Below are 20,729 nucleotides of genomic sequence, written 5' to 3' on the forward strand. Positions count from 1 at the left end.
TGCTCTTTCTCTCAATGCACTGGGCACGCTCTATTCCAGCCTTCCTTGCCCTCGGGTGGGTGACACCATCTGTGTGTTTAGCTGTTTTGAGCTTGAAGTGATCTTCTTGATTGCACTCCACCCCCCCCCCACCCCCCCACCCCCAAAAAAAAACTGTGTGTGTGTGTGTGTGTGTGTTGTAGGCAGGAGTGTAACACGTCTCTGGTACGGGCATGCTGGAACGAACTTTTCACGTTAGGTTTGGCTCAGTGTGCTCAGATCATGAGCCTGTCCACCATCCTGGCCGCCATCGTCAACCACCTGCAGACAAGCATACAGGATGGTATGTCAACCCTGTGATTCCTTATAAGGTATAATGTGCAGGGAGTGAGCATGTGTTGCAGAATATCAATTACAGCATGGGTTAAAAGCAAAAGTTGTATTAACCATTCTGATTAGTTTGCTCAGGTGGATAAAATTTCAGTGTTTCAGTCTGATCCTGTGTGCAGTTTAAGCACTAAGACCTTACCAAACCCCTTTTAAACCTTGGAGTGAAACACTGACCTGTCAACAGTTCCAGGATTAGGGGCACTATGGTTCAGTGGAGAGAAAAGCAAGTTTCATTAGATCTAGTTTGGAGGGGAGAGCAGCTATAACCACTTGCTCCCTGCTCTTAGACAAGCTGTCTAGTGAGCGGGTGAAGCTGGTAATGGAACACATCTGGAAGCTACAGGAGTTCTGCAACAGCATGGCCAAGCTGGAGACAGATGGTTACGAATACGCCTACCTGAAAGCCATCGTGCTCTTCAGCCCCGGTGAGTTCCTTTCCACAGGAAGAGGCCAGGAACTGATGGGCCTGTCTGTATATAAGGGCTTCTAAAAATGAGGTGGGACCTGAACTATATGAATGTTGAATGTCTACTGGCCAGTGTTCATGCATTTATGTAGGGCCAAAGAATAGGTGGAATGTTGTCAAGACTACTCTGTGTGGCTCAGGATAACAGCATGGCCTGAGTGCATGTCTCTGATCTCATGATGCATGCCCTTAACCAGATCACCCAGGCCAGGGTAGCAGCAACCAGATTGAGAAGTTCCAGGAGAAGGCACAGATGGAGCTGCAGGACTACGTGCAGAAGACCTATCCAGATGATGCGTACAGGTACTCCCACTCAACCTTTGACCCTCCGTTCCCCACTACCCTGCTTTGTGCCTTTATCACTGATCAGTCACTGCGTGTGATTGGCTCGTCAGGTTGGCACGAATGCTGATGCGTCTGCCAGCGTTGCGGTTGATGAGCTCCAGCATAACGGAGGAGCTCTTCTTCACCGGCCTCATCGGGAATGTGCCCATTGACAGCATCATCCCCTACATCCTCAAAATGGAGACTGCTGACTACAACAGCCAAATCACCGGTCCCACCGCATGACCACAGAGTGACCCGCTTTGAGCCACAGACGCGGGTGAACTGGACTGAAATTCCAAACAACTTATATTATCCCTTACCTTCATGTGGATTGATGAAGTTTTTGGGGGTTTTTTTAGTTTTTTTTTCCTGAACTGAAGGTTTTCCTCTGCCTACATAACAGCCCTGCCCTTGAAGTGAGACCATCTAACTGAAGGTGAAGGTCACTTAAAATATATGTATTTTTGTTCTTTGGGAAAAGTGCAACATGGAACTTTGAGTTTTTCAAATCTGGACATTTGTTGTGTGAAAAATGTAAAAACAGCCATTGGTTTAGTTTTTGTTTGCTTTTCTTCTCTTAAAGCACTTCAGACATTTAGCACTTCAGACCTTGGGGCTAGGTAGGAAATTTACCATTCAAATGTTTTGTATTATTCAGGAGCAGCCATGTATTAAGAATTTTTTAATCAGCTGTAAGTGGACTGTTGTAAAGTCCCTTGGCATTCTGTAAGCATTTTAATGGAATGCAATTAATTACAACCTCTTTTAGAAACCTCTGAATCGATCCTCAATATCCTTTGCAAAGAGTTGCATCAATCTCTAGAAGACCAGATTAAAAAAAAAAAAAAAAAAAAAAAAAAAGCTCTGGCAAATGTACCAGAAAGATCAGTGACCTCCATAATGCAGGATATTTCTACCTTCCTCAAGCTGTTGAATCTTGTTCATTTTTTCAGTCTCCCAGTCATAATTGGTGGAGGAAATCTATTTAAATATCTATAACAACAGCTTTGCTATTCAGACAATCAGCATACAGCAGTTTAGTGTGCTTATCCTGGACATTACTTCACCTTTTCATTTATTTCCCTTTATCTTTCTTTCTTCAGTTGTATTTATTTAGTTGTCCATCATTATAATCTTTGTTAGAACATGAACTGATGAGAGTTCTGTTTCTCTCCATTCGTCTTTTTTAACGACTTATCGATTTAAGTCATAGATAGATAGATGGATAGATGGATGTAAGATTACATTACACCTCGAATTTTTCACTGGTGAAAAAAGCATAGTGTACTCCATTTTACCAGCAGATTTTGTGCAATTAGAACTCCATAGTGTTTGTAATTAAGGAAGCATTTGTTGCTTAGTCTTTCATCCTTTCCTGTCAGTTGAAATCGTCAGAGCTGTCTGTGAAATGTACTGAAAGTACAGTCTTGCACTTAGGAAAATTCTATGAAATTGTGGAATGCATCTTTTTTCTTTTGTGGGGCAATTTCAACTATAAGTTATGAATATCTGCTACACATCTGAAATGTATATGTACTGTATGATAGCCTACCTAAATATTTGGGTTTAAAACCCAAGAATGTTTTTAATGCTGTTGTGATATCATGTTTAATGAGATTTATACTACATGTAATTTCATTAAAATGAATGCATGTCCATTTTTTAAAACTTTTTCCGGCAGTGACATATTAAGCTTTTTGTATATAGTGCATTGCAATGCATGTTATAGCTAATACATTTTATTAAATACTGTATGATATAAATTTGGAGTAAAAAATGTTGTGGTTTAATGCTATATTTATCTGCCAGAGACTAATGACCTGAAAGCAAGTTTTTTTTTTCCTTGTGCTAAATTAACTCATTTATGTACCTTGTAAAGAAATGAATATCATCGGTGACTTGTCAGCAAAGGCCTTCTAATATATAATATATATAAAAACCAGTTATGTTGGTCAAGTTGTATGAGGTTTTGCTTTAATTCAATTCTCTCCTCTTTGTTGAGCATCTAGTGCAATAGGCTGATGGAGCGATATAATCGCGATATAATCAGAAATTGATGATGAATGATGCACAGTAATTGCTCACATGGCGTGGGGGGAGGGGTGCAGAGACTAGTGTTTTGCATGGAAATCTGTATAAATGCATGTTGACACACCACTATAACCATGGTGTGACCTGACATGGCCTTGTAATAATAACTTCTCAGTTTTGAAAGCTCCATTCTGATAAAAGAGTTTGTAGATGTTTAAAATGGTAGGTTGATTCCAGGCCAATAAGCTACAACAATTCAAATTTTAAACTTTGCATACTCTTAACACAAGTAGGGCCATATTGTCTGAGGAAAATTATAAACATTGTCCATACATCTTTGTTATGCAGAGATGGGTTGTAAATTAGGTAATCATAAGTTTTGCCCTAAAATGGTGTGGCAGTGAAACTCAAAAGTGTACCATCTCTCATCAAAAACATCAAAAGCCCAACTGCAAATAAGCAGCTTGAGGTGCTAAATACTCAGACTACTGGTTGCACATATGGTTGCTCATAATTCTTTGTGCTATATTAGGTATAGGTCTCCATCAATAACTAAATAATGTTACCTATTACTTTCTCTTAGCTGCTTAGGACTTTCTTGGGTCATTAGTTCCATATTAAGGAACATCACAAGGGGTCCTAAGAAGATATACAGAATAAACCTTCTTTATTCCCGTTTTCTGGTGACAGCAACTTCAGAACGCTTGATGTTCTTCACATATGCAAAGGCATTAAAATGTTTGTGCAGATTAGTGAGGTCTAAAAAACCCTGTGGTCCTAAATTGTGATTTGAGGCAATAGAAGGCTTTTTGTTTTAACTGAACTGTTGGTATTCTATACATTATGTATTTGATTCATTCTTCTCCCACACAAGATGAGATGAGCAGACACTGTCACTAGAATCAACCACTGGTAGCCAGAGAGCTTCAATTTAGCAGGATTTGGATTTCCTCCTAACAGCAATGAACATTCAATCAATACTACACAAAATCTAATACGTCTGAGACCCACATGGTAGCTACTTTGACAGCTGTTAGGTGAATGTCCTAGCCAAAGGTGGATTAGGCCCTTTGTTGTGGCCTTAGGCTATAAAATAGTTGTGGTCTCCTTACAATGAAAATTTATGCAATATAAAAACATTGACAGCATAATGAGTACACCAAAGCAACGAAATAACAGGCTTACACTAATTCTGATACAGCAGGAAAACAAATAAACAAATACAATAGGCATGCAATCTGAATAGGAGTATCACCTAGTAAATGATGTTTAAAATGGCAGATTGTTTCTCTTGCTACCACTTTAGTTTGCATGCCCCACTCTCAAATTGTCCAGGAGATTCCATTATTTAAGACGTTTTGCAACCTTCACCTGACGAAATGCTAAACAAAAAAATAGAACCTAATAGTAAATGAACTTAATATTTTAGGGCACTCTTTCCCTTGAAAGATGCTCTGAGTACGGATGAAGTAAATGCCAAAAGGGTGACGCAAACGTGACGCGACGGCCCCTGTGTTGAGGCGCCATGCTGCAGCCGGCCATATGGTCCTAACCCTGACGATGTGCTTAATCTCCTACTGTGTTGAATCTCCCTTGATCTAGTATAGATTATAGAGATCGTACATGCATCTTGCTTGCATAGCTGATGAAAGAACTGTCTGAAACGTCCTATTTATCTGGAAACCTCATGTACTTCAATACAATTTTGAATATCTAATATTTCGAATATTCTAGTAATTCTCAATTGTAGGTCAGCTCCACGCCAAAACTGAATTCCATTCTTACCTATAAAATACGCATGACTCATACATGAATCATAAAACATACATTTCAGCAGCTAGTTGCTAGTTATATCATCTTTCTACAGATCGTTCTATGCTATTATCTTGGCCTAAACATATATCTGACATTACGCCTGCTTTACGACCTCGAGTGCAACATTAAAACAAAAGTAAATGTCACTTATCACACTTAACGATTATGATTTTGTTTTATGAACCGTTATACCCTCCAATTCGCCAGGTGGCAGAAATTGTGTTTATGTCTTCACGGTATCAACGACTCAGATGTTGCCACCAAAGTAGGAGAAGAGGAGGAACATGCGCTGCGGTTTATAGCTAATATTGTACGTATGAACGCGTGAATTAAAACCATTTAATCATGCCAATGAAAGGAAGGTTTCCCATACGGAGGACCTTGGAATATCTTCAGAAGGGGGAGATTGTTTTCAAAAGTTCTGTCAAGATTATGACCGTGAATTACAACACGCACGGAGAACTAAGTGAAGGAGCAAGGTCAGTAACTGAACGCTGCTGTAGCTAGCTAGCGTTAGCATTCTGGTTATCTAGGACATCGCTTGGCTAGTTTTTTAGACGCCGAGGGTAGCTCAGTGTGTTGGACCACGGTCTCATTTAAAACAGATGTTAGCTAGCCAGCTATGTGTAGCCAAACGCTCTGGATGTTTGGGTACTAGCTAGCCAGTGTTAGTGGCAAGCTACATGGTGAGGATTCTACAGCTGTGTTTGTTGTTATAGGAAATTCGTGTTCTTCAGTGTTCCTCAAATCCAGTACAAAAACCAGTGGGTTCAAATCATGATGTTCAAAAACATGACACCGTCGCCTTTTCTCCGATTCTACCTCGGTAGGTGCATTCTTTTTACTTATTGCGCCCTGACAGCAGTCATATAGATAGCTAAACTAATTGACCTGACTAGATAACATTCTGTAACATAGATCAACTAGCGATGTTTTTGTCATGGTTTTCTTTTGGACAACGCTATAGGTGACGGAGATCAGGTTCTAATGGACGTGGAAGGAAAGAACTATAAAGAAATAACACAAAATGTGAGGAAGATTCTAGGCAAATCAGAGTAAGTGTTTCTGCTTTCATGGATGTCTTATAATGTACAAAGACAAATCATGCATCTTTAGAGATGTACAATTAAAATGCATTGCCACAATTTATCAGCCTCCCTTTGACTTGGTACATCAGTTTCTGACCATGTGATCACAGCGCACCACTAGACCAGTGGATATTATTCTTAAACATTGTCAAGGTGTTGGGATGGTGGTGGATGTTGCACTGGTGTGAGTGTATGTGGCACAGCACTGTTGGAGTGTGTAAGTGCCGCTACAATGTTAGGAGTGGTTAGTCGCTGGAAAATATCCAGCCAACACTGGTCTGGTAGTCAGAAACCGATCACTGCTAAAGAGGCAAGTAATAGGTTGTAAGTGCACACAAGGTATTTTTAATTAATAAATGTTTCAAATAAAAGTGTATGGTGAATATACATCTTTTTGGCGGGGGGAACTCTGAACATGGATTTAGAAGCACATTCTCCTACCAACACATTTTGCAATTGCTGCATCATTTTGACCGGTTGACTGCTTTTGCTGCTATAAAATAGATTTGTGTCTAAACATGCTCCTCTTCTATTGCTCCTCTTAGTGATGTTTTCGTTTTTTGTTTTTTTTCCTGCTCATTTCCCAACAGCGAAGTTCTACATGCTGAAGCTCTGGCCAGGATGGAGTCCTCAAACCCAGCTAACTTCGGTCCCAAAAAGTACTACTTGCGGGAGTGCATGAGCGAAGTGGAGGGTCAGGTCCCTCACCCGGGCCTCGTTCCCCTGCCAAAAGAGATGACGGGCAAATACAGAGCCAAAATGTTGGCCGGTTCTGAGGACTAAGGACAAAGAGGGGATGTGGGGGGCAATTGCCTTTGCTCAGAAAAAGGGCTGAATAAAGAGAACAGGACTTGGTGGGGCTTTATCCCTCATGCTCCCCTTTTCTCATCTTTTTCTCCATGGGCTGCCTTTACATGTGCAGTAATCCTACTGTCTGTGATTTCTCCTGTGTGTGTGTGTCCTTTGTTGAGATAATGGAGAGATGAGTTTTTTGTTTTTTTTAAATAAACAACTTTTCTTTGATTTCTGCTGATTCCAGAAATAACGTTTCAGTGCTTAAGGGAAAGGTGTTAAGATGCACGGGACCACTGCATTCTTATTTATACAGATTTATTTTGCAGTGTTTGTTGTGACAGCGCTTAATGTGAACATCATCATCATGTTTCAAAGGCTACTAGACAGTTCATTCATGTTGGCTTCAGACACCACCAGTTAGGCCTACTGCAGAGGAAAATCAAGATACAAATGAATCTGCATTTGCCCTTATGCAGACAAGTTCTTTGTTCTTTTTTCAAACAAACAAGAAATACTGCTTATTTAAGATCAAATAATGTCAACACAGCCAAAGTAGCATAATCTTCAGTTTAAGTAGTCTGTATAGGAAGAACTTTGAACAGCACATAAGGGGTTTAGTGTTAGACAAAATATTGATTTTGTATCTCAAGTATTGATAAAATATATATATAGGCATACATCCAACATTGCCATCAAAAAAGAGACTGTAGAAGATGCAACAAAGTATGTAGAGAAGCTTTTGCAAGGCTATTTAAAGCAATAATTAGTGACAATAGAAAGATAACGTGTACCTAAGGATAATTCCACTTTTTACCATGACGATCACTGTGTAGCATCAAATAAAAATGGGCAAATAAGCTTGTTTTCTGCAGTTGTGTTTCATCAGAATCTAACACTGCTAGCATAATGACCTTTTTTAAGAATTCCAACAAATTTGTTCAATTCCGTCAGGGCAGAGATTACCCGTGGACACCCTGTAGCGATACTGCAGAATGGACCTCTGCTTGGAATGTAGATATCAGGCAAGGAATCTGCTTAGCATTTATAGACTAACATTCATAAAACGAAACATAGGCAGGTAGCTTCTGGTCATATCCACCTAGACTTTCCTGACATCTCCAGTTCACACACACACACACATACACATACACACACAAAAAAAATAAAATTATGAATTATCTTCAAATGATCTTCCTCAATACATTCCTTTAGCCACATTTTTGTGCAAAACAAACCTAATAGCTTACCTTCTTTAACCAACCTTCCCAATCTTACATTAAGTTTAGATCCAATGGCAGTCTCCCATGGGATGTACTTGTATACCATTTTGATGCTAAAACCATTTATTACTTTTTTCTTATTCTCATTCTTTCCCCTTATATATTCATTTACCTACAAATTTAAAAAGCAACTGTTTTCACATGTTGGCAATAGTGCCATACTTGCTGTTTTGAAGTCATGCTGGGAAGGCATAGTGTGTCCTTATAATGAATGTGTCTATAACAAGAGGAACCCTTGTATTAGCTAGAGAGCATGTAACATCTAAGTTCTCCCATCACGTGGCCCTGTGTTCTGACACTGTGCTGCAAGGCTTTTGAGTGTTTGAAGCTACAAGTGTATTTGTACTGGACACTTCTTGGCTAGGTGAAGGATGTTTCCTTCATATTACTCAAGGGTAAACATTACAAAAGCTCATTATGATCTAAAAGTATCCAAGATGTAATAACAGAAACATGACTTGGCTGAGAGATTCTCTACATATGATTAGCAACTCTTGGTTTAACCAGCCCTTCCTTGCAGGAGATCTCTAAGAAATGCTGAGTGTATTGTATTCTTTCTGTAAGCACACTGATATGAAGGAAGCTCTAGTCTGCCTTATCCTCTAGTTTGTGCATTTTGGCAGCCTAAATTAGTGACTGAGGAGAAGAAAAAATGTCAAGACAAAAACACGTGTCCTTAATTCCATTATTCTCATGACATTTGACTCAACAGAAACCAGGAAAGAAAAATGGCGAGACCAGTGAATAACGGTCAGTGTGTTTTTCTCTTTTGCTCCTGTAGGGTGCACTGCAGCTCTTTCAGGTTCTGGGACAGCAACTCCACTTCATCGGTACGTCCGTTGAGTTTGGCGTCGAACATGTACGCACGAATGTTGTCGATCTGCTGCAGCAGCAGCTCCTCTTCGATGAGCTCATCCATTGCTGCGCTGTCGTCATCATCATCTTCGAAGGGATTGGTCGAGGCAACCGGAAGCATTTCATCTGGCGTATCTTTGAAGGGGTTGCCCCTGTCGTCGTCGTCATCCTCTTCAAAGGGGTTCCTGCCGAGCGCACCATCCTGCCTCTCGTCTGTCTCCTTTACGTCATCCTCCTCATCCTCAAAGGGGTTGTACTCTTCGTCTCTTGCAACGGTTGCTTGGTGGTGCTCTCTCTGGATCTCCTTGCTGAAAGGGTTCATCGGATCTTCCTCAACCGGGATGGAGTCCTCTTCGTCAAATCGGTTCAGCAGCGTGGTGCTGCCACTGTTCTGCGCCTCTCCAGCAGGTGGAGCCATTGTACATTCATCCCTCTGCAATGGTGGCGAAGTCCCTGGCAAGCGTGGGAATGACTTGATGGTCTGAGGTGGCCTGAGCTCGGGGCTCATGTCTGGATCCCGGCTGCGGTCGCCCTCCCTTTCACCCGCTTCTTCAACGCCCTTTCCTTCGCCAAAATCTGAGGCACGCTCTCTGGCGGCTGCCCGGCTCTCTAGCTCCCTCTGCTGGAGGTAGCTGATCTGACTGCGCTGCAGGCTCTCCTCCTGGGCCAGGCGGCGTGAGAGCTCGATGGCGCGGCTGGTCTGCTGCGCGTCGAACTCGTCCTGCAACTGCCGTAGGTTCTCCTCCAGCATGGCCACCTCGTCCGAGCGGCCTGCCGCACGCGCCTGCCTCAGGAACGACTCGATGTTGTCGATCTGCTGCAGCAGAGGGTCGTCCAGCTCGCCGTGGGAGCGCGTGCCCTCTGACGACGGCAGCCAGCTGCCGGCCTTGGTCATGCGCGGGCCAGAGGCCGGCCGGGGCGCGTCGCCGTTGGCGCTGAGGAGAGGTCGGCTCTTGTCGATTTCCGACCGCCGCTTATGTGCCTCCAGGGCTGCCTAGAAAGGGGAGAGGCAGAGGAAAGGGGCTTAGAGTGACTTATCAGTGCAGCAGCTGTGACCATGGGGCCTATTAGCAACAGCACCTGCAATGCAGCCTCATCATTCCAGCTCCTCACCTGTCTGTGCTGCTGCTCATATCTCTTCTTCTCTTTTAGCTCCTCGTAGTTCTCCTTCGTAGGCAATGACATCAGACCCAACAGCTTCTCCTGCATATGGAACAGAAGGGAGTGTAGAAAAAGTTGCTCAAAAAGATGTGTGTGTGTGTTTGTGTGTGTGTGTGTGTCGGTCTTACCTGTACAAACAGTGTTGCCGAGTAGCGCACCATCCTTTGCAGCTGGAGGGTCTTTGGGTGGGGCTGCACTTCATCTTTCAGTCCGAGTGTTAGAATCTTCTTACTGACAGCCACAAATACACACACAGATGTTACATACATCAGACTGGGATCTGTTTATGCAAGCTCGCTTTTACATGCACATAAGACTGCAACTCATTCTACATATGTGCTAACTGTTACCCGGAGCATACCTCAGAGCATCTATATGCTCATAGTATTTCTGCACCTCCAACCTCAGGCTACCAGCAGTTTCCAGGTTGTAGGTTGTCTCGCCAGCACTATGAGAGACAGAAAGACAAAGTATGGTCTTTATGGTGACAAATTATGGGCTAGTGAGTGAATAAATGAACAGAGCTTTCTCTGAGAGTACGTGGCAGTGAGACATTGTCCAGTGGCTGCTTTTTCAAGCAAGGAACTGGTGCCCAGGCTTATTTGGTCTTTTATTCTGGTACGTCTTGCACACCAAACAGGATTAGGAGTCTTACTTCAGCGACTCAGCCATGCGGATGTACTCCGGAGCCTTCTCATCCACCTTGTCCATACACATCCTCAATCTCTGCACAGCGCCAGACAGGAAGAGGTGCCATCAAGGAGAAGCCAGCATAGAGACAGGAAGGGGCAGACAGGAATTTGCCGGTGTCAGAGAGAACAAAAGGCTTCAGAAAAATTGTAAACACAAGCTATGCCTTACAGACAGTTAGATTTCTTTACACCATCCTTGTTAGGAGAGAAGCTAGCTAAACAGCAGCTCTCTGTAATGTTTTTATTAGTATTCTGGCCTCCTCTCTCTGCCAGATAAGTAAATAAGCAATAAATGTTTTATTTATGAAGCATATTTTTATATGTTTTTAAAAACACAATTTTTGACTACATTTTTTGGTATAAATGAATGTGTATGATGACATCATTCTACAGGACACACGGTACCTCGTAGAATTTGACGATGTCAGGCACATGGTCCTTCTCATCCAGCTTGCGCTGGTGCCGCAGCAGCGCGTCCATGCAGTGATGGCAGCAGCGTATGCGGTCCTCATCCTTCTCCTCCAGTACGGAGCTCACTGACGACAGGCTGCTGATGGAGCCACGCCGCGAGGCCTGTGGCTGTTGCACTGTTAGGCCTCCTCCACCGGGGGGCGCCCCGTGCCCGGGGCTGCCGGCCACGTACAGGGCCTCACGCGTGCCGCTGGTCAGCTTGTCTGAGGGCGAACGCAACGCACCCCAAAAATGACTCCCTCCAGGAACATTCCTCCAATTACGTGATCTGAACTTGTTCTAGGCATGGCAAAACCGGGAGGCCTTGTGTGTTATGCATACAGCGCTCCTAGACAGTAGGACAGACGAGTGGTAACTTACAAGCCAGCACCAGGGGCACGAACTCCATACACTTCCCACACATGATGGAGCCACAGAGGCGACAGTGGTGACGCCGATTCCTGAGGTTGAACTTGCCCCCACAGTCCGGACAGAATGGTACGTCCTGGTCACTCACCCAAGGAACAACCGACTTCTCCAATGCTAAATGATTAAAAAAACCATGCTTTGGTTAACCATAAAATATTTATGGCAGAAGGAACAATAAGCTTCTTTTTCGGTCTCTCACCCACCTCTTATCTTCCCACCATCCATGTTGATTCTGTCAAAAGACGTAAGCTGGAAAAATACCACAAACGTGTGTGACCACATGCAAAATTTGTTTAAACCAGTTTCATATGGTTTTGTCCTCCAAGACAGTGATAGAACAGCATTGTTTGATGCAAATATTTACCTTCTCCAGCCTAATGATGCGTTTGTTGACCTCAATGACATAATGATCAATCCTGGCTGCTCTGTGTTTCTTAAAAAGATCAAGGTGACTCCGTGTGGCTCCTAATCAAACAAAAAAAAGATGAATAAGTCCTTTAGGCTATGACCTAGTAACAGACCACAGCTAGTAAATGCCTATGATAAAAAGATCCATAGTATGCTGCATCCGTATGACTAACAATAGAGACAGATATTGGTGGGTGGCTTTTGTTCTAGAAGGCAGTGCAGCGCCACTAATAAGACGTCCAGCAAACCTAGTCTCACCCAGTTCCTGGGGCTCCCACATGTAAGGGTCTACGCCCCCGTAGTAGAAGGACTCGTAGCTGGTCTCGGCCCTCTCATCTCCATCCCTCTTAAGCAGCTTGTCTTTGGCCTTTTTTGCCTTCTGCACCAGACCTGAGCAATAATTAGATAAATTAAAGCTTTAGAGCTCCTTCATATCACAGTGCAGAACAGGAGGTTCTCCGAATCTCTGACTCCACATATACGGTTTTGAGAACAAGCGACAGTTCATGTGGCATAGTTATGGAAAGGCAGCCCAAACCACCCATGTGCCAGCCTGTGTCTGAGCTTACTCTAGCTACAGTCTAACTTAAACACAATACTCTCTACCCAAGCATAGATGATTGCAGTCTGTAAAAGCTAGTGTGGACTAGGTAGTATGATTTAACCAGCATAAAGCTAAATATCTCTAATGGTCTATTCACTGATAGTCATTTCACTAGCGGGATTGAATGCGAGTCTCTGATCAGCACTCACTCTTCAGCTGGCTGCCAACTTGGCGGTTGTCTCCAGAGTGCTCCTCCTCGTAGTGGTCCTGCAGCTGGTAGAAGGACTGCAGGTCTTTCAGACACAGGGGGCAGAGGAAGCCCTCCTTCACCTCAGCCGAGCCTTCGAGCGGCGGTGGATAACCGGAAGCCATGGGATGGATGTCAGCGGTGCTCGAAGTAGACGGTGTAAGGCGTGTTAGGGTAGGGCAGGTGCTGGCAGCAGCTCATGCCACACCTGGCTGAGGGCACGGCCCAGCCCAGACCTTCCCCGTTATTCTACAAGCAGTGTCACAGAGGGCTCCAGTCGAAATTTGGACAAATGAAGCAAATCCCTAACCTGCCAAGTCAACCTTTGTCTTTGCAAAAGATTGTCATGTGACAGTCACAACTTTTAAACGAAAGTATGTCAGTGCCTCACTGCTTGCTCAGTCGCCTCAGCCACAATTTGTATTGCTGTGTAATTCTATAAAAGTATTCTGTTCCACAGAATTCATTGTTATAATCAGTAATTATCAATGCATAATAGATAAACAACAATATGATTGTGTATTAATCAAAACCATATTTAAAGATCTTGGCTGCATTTCTAGGCAAGTTATAACAAATTGTTGGCTATATAATTACAGGTTTAGCTCGCTGTGCCTAAAACAGCTACCACGTTATCAGTCTTTTTTGGTTTTCTAGCTAAATGTTGTCTTAATGGGCGTGGATTAAACGATGGGCGTCAATTGCGATGTGCATTAAACTAGCTCGTCGCTCTGCACGTCGCAAATAAAGCTCAATAACAGCAGGCGACTACGTCTTTCATACCGTTACAATGCAACAATACAACAATAAAGCTAGGCTAGACTGTGCGATCCGCTAACGTTCAAAGAAGAAAAACAATTGACTCGACACGACCCCAACAAACCTTTCACAACCATTAGCGGATGACGTGGAGATCTTACCCAAAGTTCGCTGGATAATTTGTAGGTATAAAAGTTTCTGACAGCTCGTCACGGGTAACTTAAATAGAACATGATACAAACTCTTTCGACGAGTGAAAGGGTAGCGGCCCAACATCGTCACGTGGGGGCGTCATGTGACCAGCATTCAGTTGATACGGCAGGGCGAACGGAACATAAAACTTTCGAACCGTTTATGCGCGTTTTGCATTCATTCGTTGAACTTGGGATATTGTTTGGCTTTTTTCCTAAACAAGTGCTCAGTGCAGTCAGTTCACATCATATTTGTTAGTGTCATATTTGCAAACATTGGTTACTACAAGCAGCAGATTAATGAGTGCAAGCAAAAGTGGGTAGAAACTTTTCCGGTCTAAATGTTCATGCAAACAGTAGCCTATCACCACAAGGTGGCGCTGTGCGCCTAGGTAACAACTAACCTCCGACACTGTTCACCTTTTTAACGGACGGTTTTGAGGGGATTGTCGTTTCACGTTTTTGAACAACCAAGAAAAATAGAAGCATGTCACTGCCATTTTATTGCATTTATAGCTTTTAATTTTCATGATTTACCTAATTAGGTTACAAGTTGCCTTCAAACCATCTAATCCATAAAATGCAGTTGTGTTACTGCGTCAGGAAAAAAATATTTGAGTCATGCCCCAACAGAAGGCTACTGGAGTACAAAGATATTTAACTTTGACAGGCCTAGTTTGTTCTTCATATCCTTTTATCTGATTTTGTTACGTAACATACAGCATAGCATAACCTACAGTCTAAAGCAATTCAAGTGAGATATAGTGATTATTTTCCATGAAAGTCCAAGTGGTGGAATGAATGCAATTTATGGGCTTTGCACCATAGATAGTATTGTTTCAAATGGGATAAACTTTATGCTACCGCTGATTGAAAACCCTTTTAACCTCTGACAGAGAACTTGCATATATATAATGGTGCTGCTCAGATTATCATTTATATTGCTTTAAGTACAGCCTTGACAGGTCCCTCATTTCCTTGGTGTGAATCAGGGTGGGAGCAGAAACAGTCCTTGACTGGAAACTTATTCACACTGCTAGGGATTATTGTGCAGGGCAAATTCATTCCAAGTTGATATTGGAACAAGAACACGAACACACACACACACACACACACACACACACACACACACACACACACACACACACACACACCCCATAAATCCATCTGTCTTTACTCCTTTTTAATCCTTCTCATCCCTCTATTATCCTATTCTATAGGAATCTGAACTATCAAAGCAAGAGTAAAGATTAAAGAACCGTAGACCTGAAGCACACTGGCTGAACCTCATACTGATGACATTCATCTGTCTAACCATGTTCTGCTTTGTTGTATCTCTCCATCCTCACAGAACCCCATTCAATTGCTATGCCTTAAATTTCCAGGCTACATATAATGTTCCTGATTTTCAAAGGCATGATATCGTTAAGTGTTAGTATGACTTTTAGTTAATGTCACTTTGAACTATGTCTGCCAAAGCACAGGTGACTGTAAATTAAATGTTTGTGACTCATATATTTCATCCAGCTATTATATATGGGTGGGCTGACCATTCTTTTACAAAACATATTGCCCTTGCTGAGTCAACACCCATTATTAACAGTCATGTCTGTACAAAATCTACACAAAATTTAGCACAGGTTAGTACCAGAACAAACATTTCTCTTTCTATTCAGTTTTAATAAAATCTAGCAAAGTAAACCTCCACGCACTTGTGTTCTACAGCTATTAAAACAGATCATGCAGTATACGTCCTCCCAGCGACGGATATGTTGGTTCTTCATGTGAATGTGGCTCTGGAGTCAATTCCTGCTCCTTCAAACACACCATCTCTCAGGCCATTAGCTGGTTTCTGTACCTTGGCCTCATTGAGGTAGAGGTAGAACAGGTGCTAGACTGACGAGTGATAGGAAGCACACTTCACTTCCACACACCTCTGGAGTCTTTCGTGTTCCTCCTTATACATCTTCACCCTTTCACTCTCACACATCCCCTTAAAGAAAAAAGCAAAACCATTAGCACCCTGAACTGCACCTTGACCCTATCTGAAAGTAACATGCGTATATATATTTGAGGACAAAGTTATGTATAAAAATACACATAAGATGCTATAGATGATCACTTTTATAAAGGCTTTCCTATGTATCATAGTTTTACTCAAAAGAAAAACAGACTTTGACTGTAATATACTGATGTAAAATTTTAAGTAAGTCATCCTTTAATTAAATTGCATCATTTGAGCCGAAACTTAATGTAGTGAAATCATGCTTTCCACTGATTACTATAGATCAAAACTGTTTACATTGCTAAAGGGAAGGATATCATACTGTAACATCCATTAGATCAGTATAAATTATTTCCAATCAATTTTATTTATATTTGAAAAAATACATTGTTTCGCACTGTGGATAATTGAAAACAAAAATTAAATTTCCAAATATTTTTTATTAATAGTGTCTTTCTTTAAATATTGACCAACTTGACAAAGCCAAGATTAAACTATGGTACTGACTGGGTTGTTACCTTGCATTTGAAACGTGCCATTGTATTGGCATTGCATCATAGTGTTTCAAGGAAAACGTTAAGTTGCAGAATATTTTTGGCTTCAGAGTAATGTGGTTTGGGAATGTAAGACCTGTTTCAGTAATTGCAGACCTGTGATCAGCCAGCAAATATTAAGTAGTAAATGTGTTTGATCAACGGTGACAGATACTAATTCAAATCTTAAGTTCCATTTCCAGTGCACTGTAGCCCTATTTGCACAACCCCAAAACACGAATATTGACATTTCTGTAAACTTGTGAACATTCTTGGAAAACGAGTCTTGGGAAGTGCAGCGAAGCAATTAGGAAGTATTAAACTGGACTCAAAGTCTCGGCCGGTTTCCACCTACGGACTGCAGAATCAGTGACTCTGTGTAGTTCTGATAGTGGAACCTGTGGATCTAAGATAATTATCTGTCTTCACATATGCATACTTCTGATTTATTGAGTTAGCTAAAGCCATCGTGCCTGTGAGAGCCTCTCATCTCAGACACGACCACCAGACAAAAACGTCTGCGCGCAGATTAGAAGGCTGTGGGGGTACTCTGGAGATTACTTAAGCAATGACGGTAATTATGTGTTTGATTATCTGGCTCTGGGTTAAGCCTATAAGGTGAAAACTAAGTAACCACGTAGGAGGCCACATATAACTGATCAATGATAAAAAGGCAAAAGAGTGAACGAGCTGTTGCTTTTTCTTGATGCGGGGCATGAAACTGAGTTAAAAGTGTAGCTGGCACGGAATCTGTCTCATTACTGACTTGAATCAATGAACGAAGCGCAACCACTTCTCCTAATTGCCTCGTAAAGACCGTGAGAAATTTATCTGACTGTGACCTCCCCTGTGTCACAAAAACGGGCCCCCCCATACACACAAAGTTTGTCCTGTAGTGTCGATAGCATCGAAAGCATTTTATTGTACAACATAATTGTAATTTAAATATATGCTGTACAGAGAACCAAAATATTTTACAGATTGACAAGTTATCCAACTCATGCAAGTATACTGTAGAAAAATAATTCGGTGATCCGTTTTGCAAGGGAATATTCACTCGAATTTTACATAGGTTACATATATCTAACACAAACACCTCAACTGGGAAAAGCGGAGAATGGTGCATTCTGTATATTGGCTACACGAGATATTCGCGGAGTTCAGTACGAGACCTGCGCATTTTTAGAACGAAAATCAGTTCTACTCATGATAGAAAGTGTAACCGACAAGGGTAAAGTTAAGTATGTACAATAAATCGCCTTTCCCATTCATTCTGAATTAGTAGAACATCACAAACAAACAGAGCCCATCAACAGCGATTAGAAAAGCCAAACAAACTGTATGGACCTGCGTAGCCTAATTTGCATGCACTTGGCTAAAAAAAACTTTAGCCTAATTAGTTTTAACTGCCTAATTAGTTCTAGCTCCATTTAGGAAATTCTGATTTGGGAACTGGATATCCTACGAATGAAAAAAAGCATCTGGACGACAATACTAAGTTACTTTATATAATAAAAACATGACAAGTAGGCTATTTATGATACGTATCTTTATGCAAAACAAGAACTGACTTTCTCTAATAAATGCTGCGGTAGAATTACTAAACTATGATATATCTCATGCGTCTCGTGAAGGTAATGTGAAAAAACAACCTTTATTATTTTTGTAACTCATACGTTTAAATTATAATCACAATGCACTCATTGACTGGCACCTAAACTATTCCAGCTCTGTTACATGTTCTTCTACAGCCATCCGCTTGCCGGGATGTTGTCTCTTCTCCTCAACGCGAGTTTCTTTCACGTTGTCTAGAAGCCCGAGTAGGAGACTGGCTTTACTGCAGCTAGGGGAAGCCAGAACATCACACGGGCCACTTGTCGACATATCTAAACCCATGGCGTCCCAAAATCGTTTCCCGGGATGTTGCCGTTTGTCCAGTTCCAATAAGTCTACGACACTTAGGTCGTCCACGTCTCGCCTACCGGGATGCTGGCGTTTGTTGTACGTCAGATATCGCTTTCCTGGATGCTGTCTCTTGGATAGCTCGCTTAAAATGGAATTTTGCGAGGCAGGGTATTCTGTTATCTGTTCCAGGGAAAAGCGCTTGCCAGGATGTTGTCTTGTCTGTAACTCAATGGATGAGTCCGCTTCTTCCTCGCGCTTTCCTGGATGCTGCCTTTTTTGGAAATCTGTGTAATCTTCATAACTGTCCTCCTCGCGTTTGCCGGGATGCTGTCGTTTGCCAGGGTGCTGACGTTCGTCTAGTCGTTCTGCCAGAGGCGGAAAAGAATCTGGAGGGAAACCCCAAAATATTCGCCATTAACGCAGTAAAATCGTATTGTATGAGAAGACTATAGCTAACTACAGGTATGCGCTTTTGCGCCGTTGATCGGTGGTGCCGATCAACTTCGCAGTTCCATATTTATACGTGTTAGGTTTCCATACATTTCACAACGCAGTTACTTTAGAATCAGCATTTCACGACACAGTTACTTTCTGATTGTCCTGACATGGAATTTTCAAAAAAGAAAAAAAAACCTTTTTAATCCGTTGGATTACATTTTATGAAAATTAAAAGGCTAATGTGTGATATGCAATCGTGTCGACTATAAAGAAAGGCAGTCATTAAAGAAGAATCCAACTTTTTGCGTCTCTAAAGATAGGCATTTCCCCGGCCTTAATATCATTTTGGACAGCTAAGTCCGTTGTAGCCCGGCTAGTAGTACGATTTAGAATCAAGGTGTATAAATCGGGTAATAAATGTCAAAACGACAGATTACCTGGAGACGTTCAAAGAGTTTACGCTTTTGCGCCTGGATCCTATTCTAAAGTACAGGTAAAAACGAAAGCCTCACCGTTTGTGCCCTCCTCTTCTTTTTCTCTGAGGATAGATCGGATGAGTAGGCTCTCGGCGCGCCGTAAGATTTCTTCCAGACCGGGGTCACCTCCTGGAACATTCTGGCACTCGATCACAATTAGGCTGCACCCCGTCAGACAGGCGAGGATGATGAGACACGCTGCCTTCATGTCAACTTCAGCTGGCTCTGCGCAAAATAGGAAACACAGTCATAAAGTAGAGGGGCACAGTCAAAAGGTACACGAACAAATACAGGAAGGCATAATACTTGATTCTGGCTCGTGCATATTATTTGCGCCTTTCCCTGAGCAACTGTTATGCTTCGTATTGTGCACACTTTAAAAAACAGTAGCAATGTGCACAAACTACGCGCTTACAGTTAGTAACTTGCATCCTTCCGTTACCTCTGCTGTATGTGAATAGTGTCCTTTTTCTGCGCGAAACCTGTGCGGCGGAATTATATCAGAAGAAAAGTTTTTTCCTCTCTTCCTTTCTCTGTTTCTCTGCTCCACTTCTGATCGTTGCTGACCCTAAAGGCAGAGATTATTTGTGTGTGCCTTTAAAGTTCGACTTATATAGACGCATCCACCCCCGTCAGACCGTCCACACTAGCATCATTTTAATGGGAGCTTCGTCTCTTTGATGTCACCGATTCATCATCAGGAACCGTGTGCATTGCGCGCTCTAACCTGAGGAGGGTGTTATGCTTCCCGGCAGGCCCATAAATTCTATGTGCGCCGGCTCTCAGGCAAAGAGTAAGGATTCATTCATAAAATTGATAGATTCGTCAGAAAGTCAGCTACACTTTGTGAGTGAGCGACAGAGTTATGAATCTAGAGTACGATGCATCACGGATAACTTTCTGAAAAATTTTCAATGCGCATTAAGGATCATAATGAATGCAAGAGATACGTCCACGGGTTAATATATTTCTTTATATTTTCGACATGGCGTGGTAAGACATGAAGTGTTCATTTAAAATATCAGGTATTCAAGGTGGTTAAGAATAGGTCCGCTCTGAATATAAAAAAAAGTGCGTGGAGGGAGAATCTAATGACGTAGCCCACCGAGGAAAGCGCGCGCAAGTAGAAGAGGTATTGACTGATTTTAAATGAAAGTGAGAAGGACAGAACCTCGGGGGAATTATCTGAATGCACCTTCGACATAATATATCTACGTGTTACGTGTCAAATCAAACGGGGATCTTTGGTTATGTGGTGTTTAAATATGCTCTATTAAAGGGGCCATCAAATTATCTCAATAAACTCATTTGCGCGTAATGGCTTTGAGATTGACAAGTCACCAAACCTTATTCTGAAAAGCAAATAATGTTCTGCTCATTTTCCTCAAAGCCAATGAGTTCATTCATTATACGTGCTCAGTCACTTCAAAACCCTTGTACAGTCGGCCACAGATTGGAAAACGGC

General features: G+C 42.1%; 4 protein-coding genes across 6 annotated transcripts in view; 2 read left to right on the forward strand and 2 right to left on the reverse strand.

Annotated features, from left to right (window-relative positions):
* nr2c2 (nuclear receptor subfamily 2, group C, member 2) overlaps nucleotides 1-2,009 on the forward strand; it is an 8,745-nt gene extending 6,736 nt beyond the window's left edge. For both annotated transcript variants that reach the window (XM_035536139.1, XM_035536140.1), the window contains exons 11-15: nucleotides 1-55; nucleotides 183-322; nucleotides 657-794; nucleotides 1,033-1,138; nucleotides 1,231-2,009. The exon at nucleotides 1-55 is cut by the window's left edge and continues 67 nt beyond it. In XM_035536139.1, coding sequence (XP_035392032.1) covers nucleotides 1-55; nucleotides 183-322; nucleotides 657-794; nucleotides 1,033-1,138; nucleotides 1,231-1,405 — 614 coding nt within the window. In that variant the 3' untranslated portion in view covers nucleotides 1,406-2,009. The remainder of the gene's footprint in view (nucleotides 56-182; nucleotides 323-656; nucleotides 795-1,032; nucleotides 1,139-1,230) is intronic.
* A 3,246-nt stretch (nucleotides 2,010-5,255) lies between these two features.
* mrps25 (mitochondrial ribosomal protein S25) lies at nucleotides 5,256-7,129 on the forward strand. Its single transcript, XM_027021155.2, has 4 exons — nucleotides 5,256-5,487; nucleotides 5,728-5,834; nucleotides 5,976-6,063; nucleotides 6,687-7,129. Exons 1-4 carry the CDS (start codon nucleotides 5,354-5,356, stop codon nucleotides 6,877-6,879), a joined length of 522 nt encoding a protein of 173 aa, XP_026876956.1. The 5' UTR covers nucleotides 5,256-5,353; the 3' UTR covers nucleotides 6,880-7,129.
* Nucleotides 7,130-7,189: 60 nt separating this feature from the next.
* LOC113584328 (rabenosyn-5) lies at nucleotides 7,190-13,991 on the reverse strand. Of its 2 annotated transcripts, none has more exons than XM_027021153.2 (12): nucleotides 13,878-13,991; nucleotides 12,920-13,206; nucleotides 12,425-12,556; nucleotides 12,123-12,223; nucleotides 11,962-12,007; nucleotides 11,711-11,872; nucleotides 11,285-11,553; nucleotides 10,843-10,913; nucleotides 10,549-10,635; nucleotides 10,316-10,418; nucleotides 10,140-10,229; nucleotides 7,190-10,020 (listed from the first exon to the last, which is right to left on the reverse strand). In XM_027021153.2, exons 2-12 carry the CDS (start codon nucleotides 13,080-13,082, stop codon nucleotides 8,923-8,925), a joined length of 2,322 nt encoding a protein of 773 aa, XP_026876954.2. In that variant the 5' UTR covers nucleotides 13,083-13,206; nucleotides 13,878-13,991; the 3' UTR covers nucleotides 7,190-8,922. The 2 variants fall into 2 exon arrangements, with proteins under 2 accessions (XP_026876954.2, XP_026876955.2); XM_027021154.2 differs by having other exon boundaries at nucleotides 13,841-13,991.
* Nucleotides 13,992-17,341: 3,350 nt separating this feature from the next.
* trh (thyrotropin-releasing hormone) lies at nucleotides 17,342-19,859 on the reverse strand. Its single transcript, XM_027021159.2, has 3 exons — nucleotides 19,707-19,859; nucleotides 19,301-19,489; nucleotides 17,342-18,736 (listed from the first exon to the last, which is right to left on the reverse strand). The coding sequence occupies exons 2-3, from the start codon at nucleotides 19,470-19,472 to the stop codon at nucleotides 18,165-18,167; spliced, it is 744 nt and encodes a 247-aa protein (XP_026876960.2). The 5' UTR covers nucleotides 19,473-19,489; nucleotides 19,707-19,859; the 3' UTR covers nucleotides 17,342-18,164.
* Nucleotides 19,860-20,729: the final 870 nt, after the last annotated feature.

The sequence above is a fragment of the Electrophorus electricus genome, chromosome 18 (assembly GCF_013358815.1).
Source record: "Electrophorus electricus isolate fEleEle1 chromosome 18, fEleEle1.pri, whole genome shotgun sequence".
Lineage (NCBI taxonomy): Eukaryota > Metazoa > Chordata > Actinopteri > Gymnotiformes > Gymnotidae > Electrophorus > Electrophorus electricus.